The sequence below is a fragment of the Triplophysa rosa genome, linkage group LG24 (genome assembly GCF_024868665.1).
Source record: "Triplophysa rosa linkage group LG24, Trosa_1v2, whole genome shotgun sequence".
Lineage (NCBI taxonomy): Eukaryota > Metazoa > Chordata > Actinopteri > Cypriniformes > Nemacheilidae > Triplophysa > Triplophysa rosa.
Genome location: NC_079913.1, coordinates 11,756,746 through 11,783,846, shown reverse-complemented (window position 1 = coordinate 11,783,846; position 27,101 = coordinate 11,756,746). Strand labels below are relative to the sequence as shown.

The 27,101-nt window shown below is 37.4% G+C and overlaps 1 protein-coding gene across 3 annotated transcripts in view; it reads left to right on the top strand.

Moving 5' to 3' along the window:
• LOC130547663 (thyrotropin-releasing hormone-degrading ectoenzyme-like) overlaps positions 1-27,101 on the top strand; it is a 105,215-nt gene that overhangs the window by 52,552 nt on the left and 25,562 nt on the right. For all 3 annotated transcript variants that reach the window (XM_057323803.1, XM_057323802.1, XM_057323804.1), the window contains 6 exons: positions 5,944-6,098; positions 10,904-11,017; positions 16,871-17,008; positions 18,196-18,261; positions 21,992-22,057; positions 24,491-24,678. In XM_057323803.1, the coding sequence (XP_057179786.1) occupies positions 5,944-6,098; positions 10,904-11,017; positions 16,871-17,008; positions 18,196-18,261; positions 21,992-22,057; positions 24,491-24,678 (727 nt within the window). The remainder of the gene's footprint in view (positions 1-5,943; positions 6,099-10,903; positions 11,018-16,870; positions 17,009-18,195; positions 18,262-21,991; positions 22,058-24,490; positions 24,679-27,101) is intronic.

Sequence of the window (27,101 nt, the reverse complement as noted above, 5' to 3'; positions counted from 1 at the left end):
GGTGCCAGACGGGCCGGTCTGAGTATTTCACAATCTGCTCAGTTACTGGGATTTTCACGCACAACCATTTCTAGGGTTTACAAAGAATGGTGTGAAAAGGGAAAAACATCCAGTATGCGGCAGTCCTGTGGGCGAAAATGCCTTGTTGATGCTAGAGGTCAGAGGAGAATGGGCCGACTGATTCAAGCTGATAGAAGAGCAACTTTGACTGAAATAACCACTCGTTACAACCGAGGTATGCAGCAAAGCATTTGTGAAGCCACAACACGCACAACCTTGAGGCAGATGGGCTACAACAGCAGAAGACCCCACCGGGTACCACTCATCTCCACTACAAATAGGAAAAAGAGGCTACAATTTGCACGAGCTCACCAAAATTGGACAGTTGAAGACTGGAAAAATGTTGCCTGGTCTGATGAGTCTCGATTTCTGTTGAGACATTCAAATGGTAGAGTCAGAATTTGGCGTAAACAGAATGAGAACATGGATCCATCATGCCTTGTTACCACTGTGCAGGCTGGTGGTGGTGGTGTAATGGTGTGGGGGATGTTTTCTTGGCACACTTTAGGCCCCTTAGTGCCAATTGGGCATCGTTTAAATGCCACGGCCTACCTGAGCATTGTTTCTGACCATGTCCATCCCTTTATGACCACCATGTACCCATCCTCTAATGGCTACTTCCAGCAGGATAATGCACCATGTCACAAAGCTCGAATCATTTCAAATTGGTTTCTTGAACATGACAATGAGTTCACTGTACTAGAATGGCCCCCACAGTCACCAGATCTCAACCCGATAGAACATCTTTGGGATGTGGTGGAACGGGAGCTTCGTGCCCTGGATGTGCATCCCACAAATCTCCATCAACTGCAAGATGCTATCCTATCAATATGGGCCAACATTTCTAAAGAATGCTTTCAGCACCTTGTTGAATCAATGCCACGTAGAATTAAGGCAGTTCTGAAGGCGAAAGGGGGTCAAACACCGTATTAGTATGGTGTTCCTAATAATCCTTTAGGTGAGTGTATATTGGTTGATTTATTCATTTTTTATATTTTATATTTTAAAAACAAGTAGAAGTCGTGTTGAATGTCATTTTACCTAGGTGAAATGACCACAGTTTTAACGTAATCAGATATATATCACATATATTGGTTGATTTATTCATTTTTTATATTTTAAAAACAAGTAGAAGTCGTGTTGAATGTCATTTTACCTAGGTGAAATGACCACAGTTTTAACGTAAGACAAGCAATCAGGTTGATTGGAATTTACGTTTGTTTTATACAGAGTGAACGACTTCAACGTGAGTTTAGCATGTCAGAGATTAGCATGATGCTAATAGCATCACTGTTAGCATACATACCCCATGTAGACGGAGAAGCGAGAGATGAACTACAGTGCACCTTTTTGTCTGTACATTACATGATGCGGATATGAGAGCTGCGCGTCAGTCAGCAGAGACTCGCGTACCGCGAGTGGACACACATGCGAGTATAAACGAGCCGTGAAAGACAGGCTGTGTGCGCGCACGTTTACATGTTTACTTGCGGCTTTGAGTGTACTGACGGGTGTGACGTTCTTGCCCGCATTATGGGCAACAGAAGATCGGCTTGTAATCGGTGAGACTGACCGGCCGGATCGGTGACCGATTATACGGAAAACCGACCGATTCCGATCTCTGTCCGGTCAATCGGTGCACCTCTAGTAATGAGTTATATAAAATAATGCTGTTTGTAGGTTTTGCAAGTCATGACACAAGTCACTTGGCTACTGCAGTGCATTAGACAACAAGTTTCTTAAGAAAAGTAACAATGACATTTATTGTGCTTTCACGGATGTGACACCAGCACATTTACAGCACGGATGAACCAGGGGTTTTATATTGCCCATGTTCAGTGTTTAAACTGTAATGCACCACAACATCCAAGTGACTTGCGTGAGCCACCTTATTCCCCTGTGCTACCCACTTGTGGGGCGCAATCCACAGTTTGAGAACCCAAACCTCTGATCTAAAGGTCCATGCATCGCACATCATGGCCACTCTGCAGAGGTAAGTGATGTTTTTATACTTATCCTTACAGAAACCCCGGTGGTGCACAGCATGTTGTATTTCTAGGTCTACTTTTTACATTTTCTATTTAAAGTATTGCAATATATCGCAAATGTGTATCGTATCGAAATACATGGCAATATATTGTATCGTGACCCACCTATCGTGATATGTATCGTATCGGGAGGCACTTGCCAATACATAGCCCTACCAACTACTGGCGTGGCATGCGTAATGCAGCGTTTTTAGTCGTTTTCGCGTTCTGTGTAAACGCGGATCGTTTTGATAACGCTGTCGTGTGTACGTGAAACTTTTCAAAAACGCAAAAGAAGAACTGTTCTGTTTTTCATCATGTAAACGTGGCCTCACTCTGTTCAACATAACCCGGTCTGCATCCTCTCTCACTTTCTGTCTCTTTGACTACCAAATATGAGACCGTGAATGACAGACGGAGATGGAATGATGAGGGAATTTCTACAACTTTCATTAATTTCTACAACATCATCGTGATTTCTTCACGGTTAAACCACTCTGTCCAAAACAGTAAAAAAAAAGTTCTTTTTTATATGTGAGCAATTCCATGAAAATGTCAACCTTACCATGAAAAAATAAAGTTTCTACTAAAAGAACAAAATCATTTTTAATTAGTCCATTTAGGCCTGCTTTATATTGTATTAATGTACTTCAATAAAAATTTTAAGAAAATTGCCTTGATTTCCCACCCACATCAGGTATACAACAATGCCAAAATTACATTTTCCACCAACCATTTTTCATGCTTTCTGAAGAGGGATCAAAGGCTCCCTTTTTTTGTACTTTGTTTAAAAAAGGCATTTTGCAAAAAGATGAAGGCATGTCTGAAAAATTAATACACTCACTCTGTCTTACTATTGCTGCCTTGTGAATATATAATGGCTATAATTAGGATGTCACAACGCCTCACTGCTGTGTCACGTCCATAACGTTTTAAAGTTTAAGTTTATGTCATATAATAATTACAAATACAAATAACTTGAAACTTAATATACAAAGCCAAATATGTATGTTGATGATTTTAAACAACAATTCATCTCACTTATTTGCTCTGAACAACCATAATAATTTGTTACGGGCGTGACAGTTTTAAGCACGTAATATTGAATCATGTATCACAGACGCAGATGACATGTTGTGATCTGTTTTAAATATCATAATATTTGTATAAATTATTTTGTCCTATAACATTTTATAAATTACTAACACTATTAATTAATAACAAATTATGAGAACGTCGATATCATAAGGATATACAGATCGCCACACTGTTATTGTGCTTGCAGCATTCGAATAGCGTTCATCTGATTGTTTACGTCCTACCTTAAAAGGCAAGCCTCTCTAGTTGATGCATTTTCCCTCGCTTTCGTTCCCGTGCGCGCCCCCTGTCGTTAAGAGCAGCAATTTCTGAGGTGATACAAGATCTCCAGCTTTTGGATAGAATCTACTTTTTATTCACACTAATTTGTAAGTAAATTTAATCACGCTTGTAAACTGTGTTCGAGAAAATTGGATCAATCCATCAACTGGATCAATTGGATCTTAATACTTCGGTATTTGGCAAAATAAAATAATATTGAGCTCATTTTGATGTCCTGAGAGACAATCTCGCGTCTCAGACTCATTTGCATGTGGGAAGACCTGCTCAGTCACTGAACGCGATATCCGCGCTCCAAACGCGCCACATGCGCATCTTTAAAAGTACACAGAAAGCGAGCATATCCGCGCTCCAAACGCGCCACATGCGCATCTTTAAAAGTACACAGAAAGCGAGCATATTCGCGCTCTAAACGCGCCCCATGCGCATCTTTAAAAAGGCGAGCATATTCGCGCACCTCTATAGCAGATCCTTGAAAGTACAATGAACGCGAGATTATCCGCGCAAACGCCGCCACTCCGTCACGGTCTCCTTGAACGCAGACGCTGGTTACACATTAATAGTATGTGAAACCATATACAGTAATTTGCAGTGTGGCTGTTTTGTATGAAGTTGATGAATTTTGCAGCTGAATCTACTGATATGTCGGAGGACAATATCCGATATCCATTTGAAGTCTCTGATTGTGGTTGTAAAGCATTTGTTCATGATTTTCCATAGTCGGGTAAGTGCCGGTTTCAGAGCTGTCACGGCCGTAACGGAGATATGTCACGGGCGTAACATTGTTTTTTCCTTATGAATGCAAACACATTTATTAAAACAAAATCAATATTTCATGTTATATAAAGAGCCATCCCTTCTCCATTTGTTGCGTGTTATTGCTTTTGGTTTGTGCATTTTAATTCACAGAATTTCAACAAAGCTTCCTGTCTCCCAAAAACGTGTCTTTTTTTGTCACGTCCATAACGCATTATTTTTTCCTATTTTTAAACAGAAAACTTCTGCATATACTGATTTTTTTCTGATGTCTGCATCAGAATGGTTCAATATATTGGTAACAAATTAAATTTCTGGGAATTTAAACTTCAAGTTTTGACTGCAATTGTCACATCCATAACGCCGGAATTACCCATGTCATGTTGTACTGTGGTTTCTCTACATAGTACAATTCTGTAAAATTACGTAAATTTTACTTGTAAAAAGACCGCAAATTTACAAGAAAACGAGAAAACTTTGTAATTTTACAAAGAAAAGACGTTATTTTACAGTTTATTTCTGGCGCCCCAGCTGCCATAAAATTTCAGCTTTTTTAACAAGATTTTATTTTTTACAGTTTATTTTTTAAATATGGTCAAATACTGTATTTTAGCAAATTTAGAAGAAAAACAGGGGGGGAATTATTATACAGTATATCCTTATATCTTGTAATTTTACATGAAAAAAACTATTCTTTTACGGTATATTTCTGTCGCTCCAGTGGACAGAAAATGAAAAGTTTGTTTTGTTGATAATCTACATAACTGGCAGTGTTGGGAATAGCTAACTACAAGAAAAAGTATATATAAATAAAGAACGTGACCCTAAACTTTTGAACAGAAGTGTATGTCTACATTTTATTCTGACCTCATCAGATCAGTTATTTCTTGAAAGAACGAAATAAGAAAGAGATTGAAAGGTTGGCTCTAGGACACAACATTGGTACTGTTGTCCTGCGCAAAGTGGTATTAGCCAATCGAAGACATTACCATATCTATTCATATTAGCTGTTCTTTCATCCTGCATTACTCTTTCTTATTCTCTTTCTTCCCTAGTGCCTCCTAAGATGAATCACTTTTTTGTTTTCCTCATGTTTGCAAGTCTCTTTGGGGAAAAAGCAACCTTTCCTTTGTATGTATGTGTCAACAAACAACCCTAATGGGGACTCATTATCAATTGATGTACTTGATGTCTTTTCACTTTCAAAGGTGACTGATACTAACAAGCCGTATCAGTTGCCAGGGTTATCTTTCCTTCAAAAACTCCACAGCTGATTTCAGTTTATCTGAGAAAACTTGTAAATTTGACACACATCTTGTCTCTGATAAGCATGTTACAGCTTTAAACAGTTCCTCTTCCTCTTTGGCTCTTTGGTTCTCATTGCCACTTGAATCCTTCCTGAGCTGGTGAAGATGGGGGCGTTAAAAGCTGTTGATTTGCCACTACTCCTTCGTAATGCATTTCCTTTTATACCATTCAGCTATCTTTGGCTTGATGTGATCACTTGAGTTGAGTGTCTTATAGCTGTGGTTTATTTTCTCACTTCTGAAATTACTCTGGCTTTGTAGAATGAACCAAGTAGGGTCGTCATTGTAAATGAGAACTGGTTCTCAACTGACTAACCTGGTTAAATAAAGGTATAATAAAAAATAAAAAAACAGTTTTGGATTTTTACGATCCTGCTTCCTCATCATTGACCTCTGACCTTCCTCGCTGTGTGCAGATTTGCTGGCAGTTCCCAAGCATCCGTATGCAGCCATGGAGAACTGGGGTCTGAGTGTGTTTGTGGAGCAGAAGATCTTGTTGGATCCTGACGTCTCTTCCTTCTCCTATCAGATGGAGCTCACCATGGTGGTGGTGCATGAGATCTGCCATCAGGTAAAAATACACACATAATAATATTCAGTATAATAAAATCTGCTGTGTAAGGTCTCAATAACATTATCTGTTATATAAATAATGATTCATAAGGGGCTGATTTAGTCCAGTCATGTCATTAGATCAGTCGATATCGCTGTCTGACATCTTGTGTTATTATTTTGAAGTTTTTTTATATGAACCTCACAAATTCCCTTTTATATACTACAAGATGAACTACAAAATGTCTATATCTGTTCAACCTTCACGCACGTTTAAAACTGTCCTTCCTTCTCTTTTTCTTCTGTGTATATGTAGGTTGAGCTCTAGCAGTAGATTCATAATCCAGGGATATTTATCAATCTAAAACTGTTTGTTTGCTGTTTTATCGTGTAATTCCAGAGGACAAAGACAAAAGGACTCAGAGAATGATAATGAATGTAAGATAAGTTAAATGTCGAGTTAAAGGGGCTGTTTACATGACATACATGTGGGGGAGTGAAACTTGGCAAACTTTTGAAAATGGGTTCCAAAAGTGGAAGTTTTTCAAAACAACACAGCTTTCATTTCTGTGTAAACTCAGAAAACTCGAATCTGTGAAAACAGTGATGTCATGTGCATGCATACTATGGGTTCCGTCCATAGGTATGCGTGAGTATTGCCGAAACATGGCGGTCTACAGGACTGTATTTGTGCATCGCTACAATTTAAACAAAAAAACAAATTCAGTTTTATCCAGCAAATGTAGATTCACTACGACCAATATTTAAGTATACCAAATTTTTAACACACATACGCCAACAAAGGGTTAAACCTGGGTGTGCATATGTGTCTAGGCGAAATGTGATTCACGAAAATGAACGTGTTTTTTATGTATGGTAAAAGTGTAGTAACCATGATTTTGGTGGATTGATTACTATTGGCAAAAACCATTGTTTTACTAAATTAATATGGTTTTGAAAACAATGGTTATTTTGTGGTAACCATGGTTTTACCTCAGCAACCATGTTTTTGTTATGTTTTGACTGTATTAAAACCATGTTTTTTGTTTTAAACATTGTTATTTTTTGTAAGGGTTATAAACTACTGGCCTGGCATGCATAATACAGTATTTACTCGTTTTTGCGGATCCTTGTGAACGCAGATCATTTCGACAACATTGTCATGTGCACGTGTTGCGTGTATAAAACGTTCCTGATACGCTGCTCGGTGGTACTGGTACTTAAAAAAAATCTGATAACTTCTTGTTTGTTAGTACCGATTAGGTTCCAGGCCTTTTAGCAGCACTATTTGAGACCGATCAAACAAGAAGCCATTGCTTTTTTTTAGCTATGAGCCCAGTTGAAAAAAACAGCATATGCTGGGTTAGGTATGTTTTGATGCTGGTTTGACTGGTTGATCTTAAACTAGCTAAGGACCAGCTCATGACCTTCACATGACCAGCACATGACCAGTTTAAACCAGCGCAAACCAGCATCAAAACATACCTAACCAGCATATGCTGTTTTTTTTCAACAGGGAATGGTGGTCAGCAAATAGTCAAGAACAAGCTTTAAGCCCACACATGCATCATCAGCATGGGGTGTAAAGAAAACAATGAATACATTATTGCATTTTTATTTTTAGCTTTTGTCTGCAACCCTTATTTGGCTGAGAAGCTTGGATTTTAGTGGCCTTTGTTATGGTGGATTTTGATTGCGCTTGTTGGAGATGCTGTGCATTCAGCAGTATTGTTCCGGATTCATCTCCTTGTGTGTTGCTGAATTGCAGCTCTGCATTGTGTTATTAGGTGCTATTGTAGCTTTGATACAGAGCTCGGTGGGTGAAACAGATAAGCAGCCTGCTGCCATGGTTCTTTTGCTCTTCTATTCGTTTGTTTTTTGTATGTTGTCTCTGTTTTGCCAAAAGGAAAGAAAGGAAGTTATTCACCATCTCTCTTATTCTTATGGCTGCAACAGACGATAAAGTGCTGTGTGAGCTACCATCAGCGTTATACAGTAAAACACTCAGACAGGCTGTTGAGAAACAGTAATGCAGGGTGCATTTCATATTTTTGGAGTTAAAATGAATGAGGGCAGTTTATAGCTGCATATCAATGTTTTTACGAAATCGCTGTTTTATGACCAAGAATAATTGCAATGGTGGAGGTCGGAATAATATTAAGCAGCGACTCTCAGTCAGAAAGCTGAAAATGTGCAAAGCTGTTCCGTGGTTTACTGACATCAATGACTGTAAATGTTGATATCATATTACTGTAGATTGTTGCTAAATTTCCTCCCAGTCAGTAATGTGGTTAATGTCACACTCACTCCATCATTATTTTCTCATCTCATTTCTGAATAAAATGATTAGGCGGCAGCTGCTGACACTTGCCCAGCCCTCCATAGGCATTTACTCAGTCAATAACATCAGCCTATTATAGGCTGATAGAGCCGATGTTGAGTGTTATTCTCTCACAAATTGTTTTGAGAGACTTTCTGAGACCTTTGGGAATGAAGCGTCACTTCTGATATATCACACATATCTCAAAGCCGTCGCATTAAAAACATACACATTAAGTATGGCTGTGTAAATAGCTGAGTCTGTGGAGCTCCTGTGAGGACTCGAGTCTAAATGATTCATGTCTGTTGGCTGCTCTTGTGTTCCCTGCTCATTTATAAATGAAGTCTTCTGTAAACATATGACATTAGGGATTTCACACTCGCTCTGTGTTCTGACACATAAATTAATGTTGTGTCATTCACAAGACAGGGGTTTTAAAGCAGTATGCTCAAGACGACTTGAAATATTGTCAAGGAAGAAGACTCGGTAGATGTTGGAAGAGGGTTGTGGCGTTGTTTACATTTATTGATTTAATTATCTTTCAGTAGACTGATTTCATGCCGCTGCCATGTTGAAATCGAATGCGAGGCTCCTGTGGTAAGTCCGGAATAGTGTTGGGTGTAACTAGTTACTAAGTAATTTTTTACTGTAATTTAATTACTTTTCCGTTGGGAAAAGTAAAGTAATGGATTACTCTTATTTTTTTCTGTAATTTAATTTCTTCTGATGTAATTGAACTAAATATGTGTAATATGTACAATAGTGGAATGGACATAAAAATTCAAAGTCTAACTTTAACATGCATGCTTTAAAGGGAACTCGGGGTATAGAGAGATGTATGGCTTAATACGTTGTAATAGCCTTACACGACTAGCATTTGTCATTAGAAACGCATCAAATATTTTCATTTCTTTAAAAAAAAAAATATATAATACTCATTTAACCTAAGGAGGCTGCCATGTTTTTTTTCGATGACGTAAAATGGTTGCACGCACAGGCAGCCAAACTGAACACAGACACACTATTCAGTTCTTCAGTAAATATAAGGTGCTGTAGGATATATACAGTATATATATAAAAGAATGCTAAAATAATAAAGAAAATAAAGATGCTATCTGGTGTATTTTCATTCATTTTTATATTATTGATCAGAAACAATACAAACATACATATTAATAACCAAAATCATTGCGAATTTAATATATATACACAATTTTTTTAGCCATTTTAAAACGTATTTTATCCCGATTTTGATGTTGATTTATCAACATCAGTAGCCTATTGTCTTCTCTCTCTCTCTGTCATTAGCTGACAGGGGCTAATATTTACGTGTGCTCTAATACAGAATAAATAACCAAACCGCAAGCATCTTATTATTGTGTTTATCAGTATATTCTCATAATGAATAAAGTATACGATAATGGTGTACGATGTCGATGATGTCTGAAAAAGTCTTAATTGTCTTAAAGACGATAGTTTAAAGCTATGATTTAATGCATGTTTACCTTGAACAGACGCTTACTGAACGCATTCTTCTGTTATGGCAGGCAGGCTGGCTTGTGTCAAGAGGACATACCGCCGCCACCTACTGTCCCTGGGTATTTGACGTCTCATATTTTACTTTTATATATGGAAAACGTGTGTGTTTCGCTGTAGCGTTAAGAGAACAGGTTAAGTTGCAACCATTCGACGTCACGGATTTTGACGCAAAAAAAATGGCAGCTTAATCTCCGAGTAAAAATATTTTTCAAAGTTTATGAATACTGTGACAGTTAAACTGTTTTTTAATTTCACATTTATAACGTCAATGCCATTGTTAATATATTAAGCCCTACATATCTCTATACCCAACAGGGCTCTAGACTGCGACTAAAATAGTTGCAAATGCGATCGTTTTTTTAAATGGTGCGAGGTAAAATTTCACAGGGTCGCATTGGTGCGAGTGCGTAAAATGATTTTTTGCCTAAGATTTATTTGAACATTTAATGTGATTTATGAGTGGTGAATGACGTGCTTGTGATAAGTGCAGGAAAGAGCAAACAGAGTGCTCGTGCACTCCCTCTGTCTCCAAACTAACGTGTGTGTTTGACTTCATTCGGTGTTGCACAGACCAATCGGCATAAAAAGCATTGCGGGACAGACTGCTCCATATGCTTTTAAAACGCTCTCACGGAACATTGATAGTCATATTCCGATCGTTCTGCGCAGTGCTTAATGAAGTCGAACACGTCGGTTTCTGAGCTGTCTCTCTCCCTCACACGTTTATCAAAAGCAAGGTCGGAAGATACAATCCATGTTTCACGTGGCGCATTCAGAGAATATGTTTTACCTGAATTACAGCTGGGTGTGAATGTGCTTAAAAAAGTGTTCCGCACATGCAGCTGACATAAAGGAGAAACCCTATCCAGTGAAGTATGTTCCGTGTTAACATTGCATCATTATATCTCTATAATGGTCACTCTTGTTCTCTCGGTGATTGATTGTTCATGTGTTCTCTTGTCTAGTGGTTTGGAGATCTAGTAACACCAGTTTGGTGGGAGGACGTTTGGCTGAAGGAGGGATTTGCTCATTTCTTTGAGTACATTGGGACTGACTTCCTCTTTCCAAAATGGAACATGGTAAGATTTATTTTATTTTTTCTAGTGCTTTTTCTAACTGCTTATCTGTATGATCTGCTTACTAAATGTGATTTTAATGTTTTCAAGAACAAGACATGATGTCAGTTGTGTGAGCTCAAATTATTCTGACTGTCCTAATTGTTATTATTACCGCAGTTGCAGGTTGAGATGATGTTTGACAGATACTTTCTGCTTCATAGTCATGCCATCATATTTTATTGTATAAAAAAAAAAACGCATGTTAATGTATATTGTCTTCAATTGTCAGATTAGGGGAGGGCTACATAATATTGCAGTGTTACAGATAGAGCAAAGCTTTTTGTACTGGTGGCAATAACAAATTTGATACACTGAATTTGATTCTTACCTGTGTGAGTCACATAATTTGATTGACTAAATTTGATTCCGCCTTGCATGAGTGACAAAATTTGATTCGGTAAATTTGATTCTCACCTGTGTGAAGCACAAAATTATAGTCTGAAAATTAAATGCCAAAATGATTTAATGAACCACATAATAAATACTGACAGCATATTAGCACCTGTGTGATAGTCTAAATATAAATGACAGATTTTGAACTTTGCATAGTTGCCGTTTAAAACCACTTAAGGCCGACACAAAGACACATAACCTAAAGCACACAATATAAAAACTACAAACATGAATGTTTGCTGTATACATTTGTAAAATAAAGTCATACAGTTTAAGGAGTAATTATTCACCTCATTTCATTTATTACCTCATTTCAGTTATTTTTGCAAGCATGCCCTCCATCACAGTGACCCGCCATATTGCAGGAGTCAATAAGTTCAATGATTGCTCTGCATAGTATAATAGTATTGATGTAGAAAGAATGATGAGGTCATTAACTGGTCCAGGTGCTCCCCAAGCTGCCAACGCAATCATTTTGTGATGTTTCTGTATTATAAGATCATAATACACCCAAATACACTGAAAAACAAATCCAGGATAGCTTTTTGAATGCCAATATGCAGTTTTTGTTTTTGTAATATGTAGCATACAATACATACATTGTGATAGTCCAGCTTCTCTTAACTGTTTTCAGGTCTGTCGTGATAAATAGGTCTACTACTGGTTTTAGCAGGTTAAGCAGGTACGGCAGGCTGGTTTAGAGAGGTTTAGAGCTGGTTTTAGCTAGTCACGTTTAACGATGAGCTTACCACCTGAACACCAGCCTGGCCAGGCTGAAAGCTTAGTCAGCTTGACTTATCTAAGGTGTTTTAAATGGAAAGTTCACCCAAAAACGAAAATTTTGTTAGGAATAACTCACCCTCAAGTTCCAAACCTGTACACATGACTTTGTTCGGTTGAACACAAAGAAAGATGCTAGCAACCGACAGTTCTGAATATTGTGTATTTTGTTCTGAAGCGCTCTCTTTTATGACATGAAATAAGCTTCGCCTGCTAGCAAGTGCAGCCACGAACAGCAGGTTGCTCATCAGTTTTGAAATTATTTTTCAATAGATTACAATTTAAAATATGAATCCTAGTCTCAATTTCTGTCATCAGAATAAGTTATTCAGAGTGCAATACACTATTTACGCCGCTTCACCGGAAGTTGTACCCACGTTCATTTTTACAGTAGCGCCCTCTGGACACCTGTGGAAACGCAGGCAGTGTACGTTAGAGGCTATGTGTGCTAAGGCTAAGGCTAAGGGCAGGCTAAAAGTAAATGACATGCATGTTGACCTTTGTAACCATTGTTTCTTCTCCTTTAGTATACCATTTCGTAAACTATGATTCAACTTTCTATTTTTATAACCTTTAAGCTCTGCTTGAAATTTCATATTAGCTGGTTCAGTGTGGTTAGTAGTAAACAACTTGCAGTATAGGATATTTTGTTCATCCATATTTATTATGAAATGAACATCTAAAACCTTTAAAACACCCACCCACATTAAAACTTTGACCGTTCCATTCCATCTGTCCCAGTATTTCATACCTCCCTCTCCAAGCCATCTTGGTAACGGGGCAACAGTAAAGCAGAGAACCCGGTTTACTGCGGAGAGGTCAGATCAGAGAGGGATTGGATCCGTCATCTCATGGCCTTTAGAAGAAACACTTCAGATAGAGCATTTGTAACCGTTTTTTTCACCACAGTATTAGGGCTGTGACGGTGGCTGTGACAACCGCACCACCGTGGTGGTAAAGTGCCATGACGGTGGTGAACTGCCACCGGCGGTAGTGCACGTCACTCTGACAAATATAGGCGTAATAAATATGAGAGTTACGATAATGGTTGCTAGTTGTAGCCTTTCAGTTGTGGATGGTTTTATTTAAAAGATTTTACATTAACAGAAATTATTGGCATACGTTTCCTTTGGTGCGTTTGTAAACCCAGGTTATTCTGCAGGTTTTGCAATGGATCTTGTTGTGAAATGAACAGATATGTAAAATCAAAACTGGCTATGACCCGCTTGCTTAGTGTCGGAGCGCGCGCAGGTTTTGCCGAGGTTGCGGAGAGACATCTATTCATTTGAGCTCCTGTGCACATCTTCTGAACGAGCATTTAGTGCAGCTGTACAAATTTTAATCTGGACAATGTCAACAAGTAAGTTTCACATCAACGAGTCGGAAAAAGTAAAGTTTTTATGGCAATCTGAATAGGAAAGCCAATGTAGGTTTAAACAGTTTGTTTCAAATGGAATTGTTAAGGACTGTAAGGGTTAATACGCCACTGACTGAAGTTACTGCAACAAGAGCTTTTTTATTTAGTATTTAGCTTTCTTATATCATTTAAGTTTTCATTATTTACTGATGTTTATTTAAATGTTTTATATGCTGTAGTGTGCCGTTTCACTGATGGATTTGCGCGTTAAACATTGACGGATGTTTCTTCCTCATTTATTTCAGATATCATATTTCAATTATTTAACAATTTCAAGTATTTAAATAAGGTCTATATTTCTCTTCCACTCGTCATGTGGTTGCTACACGCAAATATAATAATATAAATATTATTTATATAAATTATATATTTCTCAACCACCGCACCACTGCGGTCGATTTGTCTATTACCACCGCGGTGGTAAAAAACTAGCACCGTCACAGCCCTACACAGTATGAATATTTCACACTTCAAGAGTCTAAACTTGGACTGGGATGTGATTTGGAAAGCTGTTTAAGAGGTCAGCAAAATGGGTTACAGGTCCTTGAGCTGCTCATTACATCTGAACTGTTGGTTTTTTCCCATTTCTCATATTCATCATGTCAACCTCAAACCTGGTTACTATGGAGACTCGCAGGGAAATTGGTTACCCATCAGCTCCAAGATGACTGAACAGATCTAGACAGCTGTAAAATCAGGCCAGCTGTAGTGTATCTCTCTCTCTCTCTCTCTCTCTCTCTCTCTCTCTCTCTCTCTCTCTCTTGCGCTCTCACTCCTACTGATTTAATGATTCCAAAAATGTCGCTGTCTTCTATCTGAAGATAAATATGAAGGAAAAATTATTGCAACAGGCCATAAAGCAGCGCACGTTCATTTTTATGTAATGTATCTAGAAGTTATTGACCATAGACGTAATACCATTGTAAGGAATTTCACCCTTCATTAGCCGCTGCCTTTAGTAATAGAAAGTGGATGGAAGTCGAGAAAGAGCTCATTTATTTCGAAGGCATCCAAGATTTTTTTAAAGATTTCTTTTACGAATAAAGCAAAAGTCACCCAACAACCACAGATGAAATTGAATATGGGACTAAGAGTAACAATCCCTGAATCGATTTGTATTTGTCTGCTCAACTTTTATGCGAGTCTATTTTATGCCTCATGTAATTTCATTAACTTGCTTCAGCAGAACATCAGAATAAGATGGAGAGGCTTGCCAAAATGATGTTGGTTTAATCACAATACAAGCGGACAGGATTTACTTTTAAAGTACAACTGACCCTTCGCAAAACCCCGCCCCCCCCCCATTCGTTCCTGTTGCTATGTCCGATGACAAGCTTTCGGTATCCGCCATGCGCTCCCAGTGTAAATGTGTGCACTCCCAGTGTAAATGTGTGCACTCCCTGGGGAAATAGTGAAGAATTTTTGGAAAAATGGCATGTTGATTTCAGACAAAAAGGTCAGTAATATGCATTCGAGGGATACATTAAGGATTTGAGATAACTAACAGTAATTATACCTATATTTGCGTCCACACCAGCAGACGATAACGTTACGTTAATTCTAAACTCGCACAATGCAGTAACTTCGGGCAGAGTTTTGGTCGGCCGTGATCCTTCTTTGTGAAAACGAAAGTAAGCTTTTAAATATTAGTTCAGTACAGAAAAGAATAACAGTCCATCAGTGTCTTAATCTTTATTTGTTAAATACAACACAACACAGCTGTTGCTTTACGACGTAAGTGCTGAAAACGTCTTTCCTTTAAATTGTCACTGCAAATGCTGCTCTCTGAAGGTGCGCTCATCACATCACAGGGACGCAAAGCATATCTTGCCAACTTACTCATACATGTAATATGCAAGTAATATATCAATAAGTATTATATCAGCCTTAAAACACCCCTTCCCGAACGCTTCTGTCTGTAATTCGTACATTAACGATTCCAACTATATTGTTTCGTATATGTAACGTTATTGGTATAGTTTTGAGGTGAACTCCACTATTCTCCTTCATTTAGAATGATATTTAAAAGTTATAACTTAGTTATCGATTATTTAGTTATAGTGTGAACGTCCATTTAAAGCTTGGTATATATCTCTCTGTTTACTATTACAATAATTAAAAAGCAATTTTTTCATATTAATCACCAAAGCTCTACTACGCCAGCTTGTCGGACTGGTTTGTTTGTCGGACAAAATGGCGGTCTGTCACGGGGCACATAATATCGGCGTTAAGATTGGTAGATCGCCTGTCAGTTGAACTGCTTGAGAAAGGGGTCAATTGTACAGACTAAGGGGCGATTCACATTTCGCGTCTTTTGCACGCGCAAGTTCGTTATTTTAAATGTAGACACTCGGCAGCAAATAGGGAGATTTGCCGCGCACGCACCTCGGGTCATTTGACTAGAGAAATGGGTTTAGGCGCGAAATGTGAATCGCCCCTTATGAGGTGATCAATCTGGTTCATGCATATGCTCTCAGTAAAATGTATTAATTTGAACTGTGCTTAAAGGTTTTCATTTTGTTTAGTCTGCATGTTAAGATTTGCTCACTTTGCGCAGAGGATTTGTTATAGTGACAACTAGTAATGGTTCTGATTAACATTTGTTTCTGGATTATTTTCAGTATGCTGTTTGTATTTGTTAATTCCCTGGATTCAAATATGCTGCTCTCTTGGATTAATGTCTTAAATGGGATTCCTAATCAAGATGCCAAAGCTTTAATGAGCGTTAATTATTCATAATGGCTCTGAGTGTAAAGGTGTAATAAAGAATTTCAAGAATCAAAGCTATACCTGAAATTTTGCTAGCTTTTTCTTACTAAACCACAGTTTATAAATAATATTCGAACAATTAGTAGAATAATAAAATCTTAATGTAGTTTTTATTTAAACTGTCATTGTGAATGTGATCAGTCAACACAGAGATTTTGCTGGTGGGCCCATTATGAAGATGTTCTGAATATGAACCTGCAGTGTAATGCTTTCATTTATAATTCATATGATTCATATTTAATTCATTCTCATTTACAGTAACTGGCAGACTGACACTTTTAAATTAGTCATACAGTACGAAAACAATATGACTGACAAAGCACATTTTCTGGATTATATGAGAGTTTCTTGTATTTTATTGATTGATTTATGAGAAAAAGCTGTTGTGGTTCATGTTTTATACTGTGGGAAAAATAATAAATTGGACCAAATGTCTTTCTCTCTCTTATTTACAGGAGAATCAGAGATTTCTGACTGATGTTCTTCATGAGGTGATGTTATTGGACGGTTTGGCTAGTTCTCATCCAATCTCTCAAGAAGTATATGCAGCCACAGACATCGACAGGGTGTTTGACTGGATTGCGTATAAGAAGGCAAGTGTTTAAACTTGTGTTTAAAAGCAAACCTTAATTATATTGTGGTGAAGCTTTTGGTTTCAAATAAATAATCAAAAATTAAAATAAACTGTATTTTACAACAAAATGTGAATCTCTGACACCACTTTTGACGCTTGCTCATTGGGTCATGTCTGGTCTCCCTCATTCAGTGTATATCATAAATTTTCACCCGTTTCATCATCCATGGCTTAAAGGAAAAGTCAGATCACGTCGAACAGTAGTAACACGTCTCTCTTTAACAAGCTTCACGATTTCAGATATCATTCATGTCTGTAACACTAACAACGTGTTTAAAGTTTAATGCTCAGGTTTAGGTTTTGTTTCAAACGTTGCCTTAAGGAAACTACGCTATCAAAGGTTGTTCTGTGTATCACTTCTTGATTTGGTTGTTATCGTGGCCAGCTAGCAAAATAGAAAACAATTACTTTCCACTGTCCTCTGTAGAAATCAGTGTTTGTGTGTGTTTTACGGGATAAGTTTTATCTTTTATTAAAGGCCTGGGTTTGTTAAGCGTTCTTCTTTCAGGTCTGAAGTTGTTTTCAGTTTATCTCTGTGAATTCTGAATGAAGTAGTGTTACACTGGTATCCTCCTCTTCTGATACTCAAGAAATATAGTTTAATTAAAAGCTTGGGTTTTTTTTAGTACAGAAAAGAAAATGTTCTACTGAGAGATTGTGTGTTTTTGTGCTCAGGGGACTCTAGTGGCGCAGTAAACATTTCATCTTAGACTAGACTCTTTTTTTTTTTTTAGAAAACACTTAAAATAACTATCCAACCCAGATGTATCTCAAATATCCGATAGCCATTTATAGCAGTAAAGAAAATTCTTGATTCTCTATTCAAGTTGTTCTCTGTTTTTTTTTCACTTTTGATGTCTATCACATTTATACAATCTGTTTAATTTAAATAAAGCATTACACACAAACAGCACTGAAAATATTATAGAGTCCTAGTTTAGATAAACATGTCCAGCAGACCTGCCAGATAATGTGCATTTTCTCTGTCATTAGTCATGTCAATTTAAAGGAGTATTCCAATTTTTGAACAAGTTAAGCTTATTTTTGTATCTGAATAAATAGAAATAAATACTGAAATTGAATTTTATACCGTTTTTTTGTCTTTGCGAATCTTTTTTTCAATGTGTGTTTATTGCGTGTCTGCAGGGAGCCGCTCTGATCCGTATGCTGGCTAATGTCATGGGACAGCCGGTATTCCAGAGAGGACTCAATGTAAGTCAGTAGTTCCTCTCTTTCTCTCTGCCTTTCTGTTTTCATTCTTCCATCATTTCTTTTCACGCGCAGATGCTTTTACACCGCAGACATTTTAATTTGCTATCTTATAAATATGCTTGCAGAGCTCTGTGTATGAATTATACATTTTCCTTCGTAATTACACCTTGAATAGGGTTGTGGCGCAATACGTTCATTGCTTTTTAATTTGGGTTCTTGCTTGAAGGTTTTTTCGAGAGCTGTGTTCCGGTTTAATCCTGTAATTAAAGTTGTCAGGACAGCTAAATGTGTTACAATTAAATCTCACCACTTAAAACATGATTATCTCACCGAATGGTAAATTCACAAGCACTTTCACATTGTTCTGGTTTTGAGTGTTTAAATGATTGTGCATGAGATGCTCAACTTCAGAGGTGTAACAGCTTGTAACTGTATGATGTGCCAACATCACATTTGAGTTGAAAGCAACACAGTCAACATTTCAGAGATATTTTTCATATCAGAATCTGCAGTTATATACTAATTAGTCCAAAAGAAAATATGCCACTCAAATCTTTATGATGTTATATTAACAACAACATTTGCCATGATTTACTCAAAATAGCTGTTCAGACCTTTCAGAAAAGGAGAAAAACACTATAATTCAGCCAGAGGTCCAGTTATCCTCTCTCATTAGCTGTTTGTCTTTCTCTCTTCAGGTTCACTTCATTCTTTCTGTCTCTCTCTCTCTCTCTTGTTCTCTGTGTAGCTTCTTTCCTCATCCGTGTCTCTGCATAATTAAAGCTAAAAGACAGACAGATCTGTGTTCAGAATGCTTTCTCTCTCTCTCTCTCTCTCTCTCTCTCTCTCTCTCTGCGTGTGAGTTTGAGGGCATCAGCGAGGGCTTTTATTGGCAAATACCGGATGGGCTGGTGAAGACAGGCAGATGGACGGTTTTTATTACAAAATAGTGGGAGTCATAAATGAAGTCTGAATCAGTTGAAAAGATCACACAGCTGTGAACCTGCAGTTGCTCTGTAAAACTGTTGGCGTCTCATTGCAGTCATTGTCTGCATATAGACCCCACTTTCATCATCTCAAAATGTGGAAATATTTATTATGACCTGTAAATAGCCCTGTGGGAAGAGACCAAGTGTGTTATTTCCCTGGAGGAATAAACGTCAGCGCATCAGGCTTTATTTTCATCCTCTGTATGTGAGCTGTGGGATGCTTCTTCCATGGATTCAATGGTCCATAGTCCTGTGTGTCAGTGCTCAACATGTTCCTGACACCATGTGAGATTCCAGCAGTGTAAATGGTCAGGAATTTATTCTGAACACCGATGAAATGACTATATACACCTACATTCAATTTCGCAGGGTGTGTGATCAATTTTTTCATCTTCCAGTGGCCTCCACTGGCTTTTTCGGTCTCAACTTTACTGTGTTTAACTGCTGCTCTCTCACTTCTTCCGTCTTTCCTCTTTTTTACGGAAAGCCTGTCTGTCTCTTTCTGATTGATGGGAGGAATAGATCAACGCTTCACCGAATAATCCACCTCTATTGCTGAAAATTTGATTTCATATGCAGGGAAATTGTCCACATATTTCTCCTTATGTCGCTTTTGAAGGGAACCCATTTGGGATAATGAATAATGAATTATTTATGATCTGCTTTGGCTTCTGTGATAAAGATGTTTGTGGAGAACTCGTGTTTTAGCTCCAGGGGACTCGCATATCAAAGGCGATCAATCTTTTGGTTCTCTTTTGTAAGCAAATTGGATAACCAGCATTCATGGGCTGATTACAAATGTGGTTGTTAATCGGATTCATTTTTGTTCGTATCTCTATCTAATTAAAGGTTGTACCCAAGCATTCTGGATCCATTGGCATCTTGTGGCTCTAGGGAATCGCTTCACGATGAGAATATGAATTTAACCTTCATGTTTAGAAGAATTTATGTACAAAGTTTGGTTTTGTCATTGTGTAGAGCAGCAATTGCAAACAATTGAAGAGCTACACCATCTACAATACATTCAGTTCCAGATACATCCGTTTTTATAGTCCTGACTCAATATTCAGTTTTCTACACTTATCTGTTTAGAAATTTTTTATAATATGTTGTTTCACACTGATCTAAAAAGAGTTGAACTAAGTAGCAAACTTTTGGATGTGTTTTTTGATCAACATTTCAGTTTGATCTCATTCATAATGCTACAGTGTTTCTCTAGGTTACGAAAAGACACTACTTGACATCTTAATCTTTTTTCATTTTTTTTTTATAGAAGTAAGTTGTGTTTTTCTACTGTGCAGAAGTAGAAAATCTCAAATAGTCATACATAGATTATTTACAGTTAAAATTTGTAATATCCTTTATTTTAAGCGGCAAATTTTGTATGGTAACTTGAGGGTTATAATATTTTTACTATCACACTTTTTTCACACATTTAAATAAAAATTTAAATAAATGAGTACATGCATAAATAAATGAATAAATAATTAATTGTGCAGTCACGATGTAGTTTATTATAAATGGTGTCAAGTGAGACTCTTTGTCATCTGTATATTAAAAGTATTAAGAGCAATGTACAGTATCCCTGTGTCCAAAATCGCCTACTTCCATACTCTATAGTAGGAGAAAATAAGTCATAAATAGTATGTCCGAAACCTCAGTATGTAAAAAACAGTAGGCAAGAAATACCTGGATGGTCTACTGCTTCCGATTACAGTTGAGGGGTTTATCCCTCACGGTCACTCGAGAATAATCGAGGAATCTCATACTGCAGAAAAAGATGTTGCCTTCAGATGTTCTTATCAGATGAATGATAAATGTGCCCTCAAAGATCAGTCTCTTTCTTCATGTTGGCTGTCAGAGCAAAATAGAGACACTAAAGACTACTGTATAGAGCGTTTAGTAGCAGTTCTGCAGTTTATTTTATCCAAAGTGACTCAAAGTGATGAGGAAACATCATTGTTCTAAGAGCCAAGAATAAACAGTTTGTGTTAAAAGTGATTTTTGAGCAAGTCTTTAATGAATGAATTAAACCCCTGTGGGTGATGTAGCTTCAGCAGCACACGACATTACAAATTACACACATTTCTCTGCATAATGGACTGATGTTTTATCTGGAAGTATTCATTTCTATTCGAATACAGTGTAACTTTTGTCATTTATTTTGCTCCTTGCTGAAGAGGTTGCATTGAGTTACCGTTTTGGCAGACTCATTCTTAACCAAATTGTGCTTTTTGGACGTGATGCCATGTTAATGCCATGGTTGTTTTAAATGAGTACCAAGGCAGTACCACAGGTTTCTGTGCATGAACAATAGTAAAACCTTTGTTTTGACATGTGCCATGGTAATAATTGGTATGTGGGACTAGCAAGTACCTAGGAACAGTATATAAATGCCATTGGATATAAAATGTAGCATAGTAAAATCCTGTAGATGTGTTATTGTACATTGTCTTTCCAATACTGTAGCATGCCGATGCAACAACATAATTAGCCTCAAATTGGTCTCCTTATAATCATGTCTTGAACTGACAGCCAATCGCACCAGAACAGCTGGTACTCATTTGCATATATTAGACTTTGAGTCTTGAGGATTAGCAATGTTATTGTTTGAACGTATTTGACACCATCCACAATTCCTGAGCAGTTTGTAAATCCACTTTGTTATTTCTAATGGTTGAAAGGAAAACGGCGAAAACTGAATTAAATTTAGTCTTTTGTTGACTCACGTTTGTTGGCAGGATTACTTGATGACGTACATGTACGGGAACGCAGCGAGAGATGACTTGTGGAACACATTCTCTGAGGTAAGATTTTACACGTTCAGATCTTGTTGTGCCACGTATTAACATCTACACAATAGAAATACTAAATGTGACCCTGGACCACAAAACCAGTCATTTCAAAATTGAGATTTATGCATCATATGAAAGCTGAATAAATATGATGTATGGTTTGTTAGGATAGGGCAATATTTGGCAGAGATACAACTATACAAACATCTAGATTCTGAGGCTGCAAAAAATCCAAATATTGAGAAAATCGCCTTTAAAGTTGTCTATCAGAGGCGCTGCAGCAGGCCATTGCTAAGAACAAATAGGTTTGTTTTAATGCTCTCTATTGGCTTACCGCTGTTATGACGTTGTGGAGAGTAGATTATCCGAAAGCTGATATTAAGCTTTACATAGATACCAAACATGAGTGTGTAATTCCCAAGAGCGGACAGCAGCAAGTGAAGTTTGTAGGCGTGTTCTGTGCCATTTTTGTTTGTGATTTTGCTGCATCCACTCACAAAAATAACTTTTTGATATATTTACGGTAGGAAATTGACAAAATATCTTCATGTAACCTAATGATTTTTGACATTTGACCCAAACAATGTATTGTTGGCTATAGCTACAAATATACGTACCCGTGCAACTTATGACTGGTTTTGTGGTCCAGGGTCGCAAATGGTTAATAGTTTATTGGGAAGTTTATAATTGCCTTGGCTTTGCTGTTAAGGTTTAGACTTTGATGTTTCCTACTAGTGATGTTCAGAGACAGCTCCAGATATCTGATCACACTTGAATGTGAAAATCTGCCGAATCGAGATGTTTGTGGATACTGCGAATGAACATTGACTGCTATCTAAATCTTGTCATTTCATTGACTTGGTCTTCTTAATTCGGAGTCGCATGACTCGGCGAGTTCGCTCAGTGCTCTCAAAGTGTCACCGTCATCAATGAGATTGCTTTTAAACCAAAAGTATTATATTTTGTAATGGAACTGTAGGGCATTTAGCTGCTTCAATATCATACAAGGAGTGTTGACATTCACATTAGTGTGTAGGGGTCTGAGCAGGACCTCTGTACCCTCTGAATGACTGTGTTTGCAAGACATTTAGGCACATTAACAGTCTGTGACAGGCCATCATCTAATGAATACTGATATGTGCGGTGTTCATTAGCTATTCATGAAATCCAATTTGCTACAATAATCTGGCAGTGTTTAGCGCCCACAAAGTCCTTTGTCAAGCTCACGACCCATCGCTGAAGTGGCCTTTACCTCCTTTAATTATTTCCACCAGGACAAAGATACTGTAGTTTACTGAAACCATACAGAAAATAATTGGATTTTTGGATAATTTTATATATTTTTACTCAGTGCATTATCACAGTGCGGTCAATTATCTTCTTTTTTATCTCCTGTTTGTTCAGGCAACTACTTTTTTTTTACTAGAGGTGACTCGCAAAGCAATTTTGATGAACTATCCATTAGTTGAATATTAGTAAATATTAAATTTGTAATAACATAGAAAATGTCATTCTTATATTGACACAGATAACGAATTTCAACTTGTATTTTATAAGTTGTTGTTATGGTATATTTACCTGAACCAAAACATGTCTGACTACAACCAGCTGGAATCTATATCTCAGACAGTCAGCACATACACAAGTGTGTTCAGTGAAATTAGCTAATTTAGTCAAAGAGAATTAATTCTATTTTGTATATATTTATGTGCAAAGTCTAATTACTCTTTTTTTAAGTAAACATCCAGACTAGGTTTTTATTTATTTATTACAATTTTTTCCGTAACACTTTAGTATAGGGACCAATTCTCACTATATCTAGTTTCTTATTAGCATGCATATTATTAGCATATTGGCTGTTTATTAGTATTAGTATTAGTATTTATTAATATTATTAATTATTATTAATGAACATCCCTAATCCTACCCAATACCTAAACCTAACAACTACCTTACTAACTATTAATAAGCACCAGATTAGGAGTTTATTGAGGCAAAAGTCATAGTTCATGGTTTGTTAATAGCGAGAATTGGACCTTAAAATAAAGTGTGACCTTTTTTATTTTGGGCTTGCAAATATTGTGTGGAAAACACAATAGTTTAAATATGGGTGCAATAATCAATTGAAGGTATGAAGTCAGAATTTTTACATAATTATGACTTTACAGGCGCTCTGCATTGAAGCTGAACAATTTTGATTGAGAGGGTTTGACTCAAGCAGTCAAAAGTGTCCGTTTTTTGCACCATGTTCAGAATGGTTTAATCTGAATGGTTTTATTCTCTCAGAGCGTTTGCTGGCCCCTAAACCTCAGACCAACAGTACAACTCACTTCAAGTCGACTGACACTATTCCAATACAATTCAGTTCTTATGAAACCTTGACTGTGAGCTGATACATGATGAAATGAAGAAAGTGATACATGTGTTTGATGTTTTGTGTCACAGGCCATGCAGAGGGAGGGGAAGGACATCAACATCACAGAGGTCATGGACCGTTGGACCCTTCAGATGGGTTACCCTGTCGTCACCATCAACAAGAATGACAGTCTTGACAACACTGTCACCATCTCCCAGGAGCACTTTGTGTATGATACAGATGCCAAGATCCGGAATCCCGAGCTGTTCAACAAAAGGTAGTCCACCAATATCGTGAGAAAGGGTCACGATATCAGTCATTGGACTCATTGACACGTATTCTTCATTCCTGTCAGCTTATGCAATTGAAAAATCTAGCAGAAAAGCTTGTTATTCATTTGTTATACTCCTACTGTTTTTCTCTGAGGGTTATCGAAAGTTTATCCTATTTGGGAGAAATAAAATCGAACCATAATAAAGACTAGTCTGATGTAGTCCTTGACTTTCTGGCAGAAATCTGCTATTACGCCTCTTCTGAACTTTATTTATTCAAGCCACCTTCACCTTGAACTTCTACTCTGACCTGTTTTCTGAGAGCTGCGGTCCTCTGCAGAGGCGTTTGAAGCAAAGATGCTGTAATAAGCAATAGCAAAGCTGTGATACAAGTAGGAGGCATCACTTTCTTGTTTTACCCTTCAGGAAGGTTTTCATCTGAGAACCAGACAACCTGTCAGAATGCAGGGCGTTTGGCACTACTGGAAATGTGAATGTAAAAGTATAAAACCCCACAGCCTAGCTGACAAAAAAAACATTGGCAGCAATGAAAAAGGTAAAAGTGAAGGTCAGTTTGAATGTATTTCACATTCTGTCTTGTTTTATGCGCTCTGCCGTGCGATTGAAGTTTATAGAGACTTGCAGTCTATCTGGAGGGGTCCAAACTCAGTTGATCAATATAAAGACGGTTGTTTCGTTCCAATTTGATAAAAAGCCTTTATTTTACTCTAATGTGATGCTCGGTTGAAGGCGTCCCTCCAGCCGTCACTACACTTTTGATCTATTTATATATTTCCCTTTCCAAACTCGTCAGTTACCACAATTGTGAAACACAAGATGTTTTTTTTAAGGGCTACAGTTTTACACTTCCTTTTACAACTTGTGTGCATATTTTCACCAGCGTAATTATTTTCAGCTCATTTCAACCTTAAGCATTCTCTTCATTAACACTTTTACAGGCGTATGTAATGTGACTTAAGTTATGATGATGATTGACAGCACAGTTTTTTTGTGGAATAGATGTCATAGAGAGTATAAAGTATTTGTTGTGTAGACATGTAATTATTGTTTTGGATTTGAGCTTATTTTAGGCCATGTCAAAGCAAATAAGAAAAAGTATGATTGTAAAAAAAACATTCATACAGTTCATACCTTACAACAATGCTTTACCTCTCAACATCACTAGAAAATGTGGTTGGGCAGTTACTAAAAAGAAACTAAATGTTTATGCATATATAGGTATTGTGTATATATATATTGTTTTAAAAATATATTTATTATGTTTTAAGATTATTTTTAAAATATTACAAATACAATATTGTTTCTATTTGCATTTATTTGAGAACTGGAGAAACAGGTTATGTTTTATGTGATAACTTTGATTTTGATCAGTTGTCATATGTCTTGTCACGCTGTCAGTCTTTCACATTGCTTTTGGATGACTTTTCAAATTCAACTGACACTGGACTGGAATGTCCACAATATATCTAGACATGCTGCTTAAACTGAAGGTAACACTCAGTTTCTGCCAATCTTATATTAATATTGAGTATCTATAGAGTAGTATGGCATACTTCATATCGTCGAAGAGTATTTCGTTTGATCACATTTTTAAAAGACAGATGCAGCAGAATGATTATTTCCGAAAACAGTCGAGCTCCTGAAGGTGTGCAGTGGGCGGAACTAAAGCACGAGCACACAATACATCGTCTCATTGTCCCTGCATAAGTTTGTGTCGTTTACATTATGCACGTACGCGCCGATTGCCAACAAAACGCAGACATATGACGCAGTGACTAAGAACCCTTGTTACGAAATGGGAATTCATGTTCTAAAAACCTCCGGTGGAGTAAATCGAGCACAGAAATACAACGTCATACGTCCAACTCCTTTTTTGACAAGTTGACCATGTTAAGCACGAGAAGCCAGCACGTTTAAAATTGTAAAGAAATCCGAATGCATGAAATAGCTTGTAACCTTTAAACTAAAAATGTATAGGTACACACGTGAATGTATAGGACTCTATGACTGATAAATGAACACTAGCTTCAGTGGGTTCCGGGTGAGCTGAAAATCTACCCAAAAATGTTTTGTTTACTCTGCAGGGGCGATGGATCCAATTCATATCCTCACTGTGTGACTCGAGGAACGTTTTACACTTATATTTCAGAACATCCCACTGTTCTATCCCGTTTTTAATGGTGTCTGCGACTTTAAAGAGTCTCTGGATGATTAAGTTAAAGTCTAATGCAAGCCTTGAGAGAAGAAATGTGAAAGCGGTGTTGGGTAAAAGTGTTGTGAAAATCGTCAAACGGCATAGCACAAGTTGAGCTCCACGGCCCCTAGTGACTCATTACTGGCTGCTGGAGCCACCCGTGCCCAAAGAGATCCTGGGATATTATTACAGCCGCACAGAGAGACCTCACAG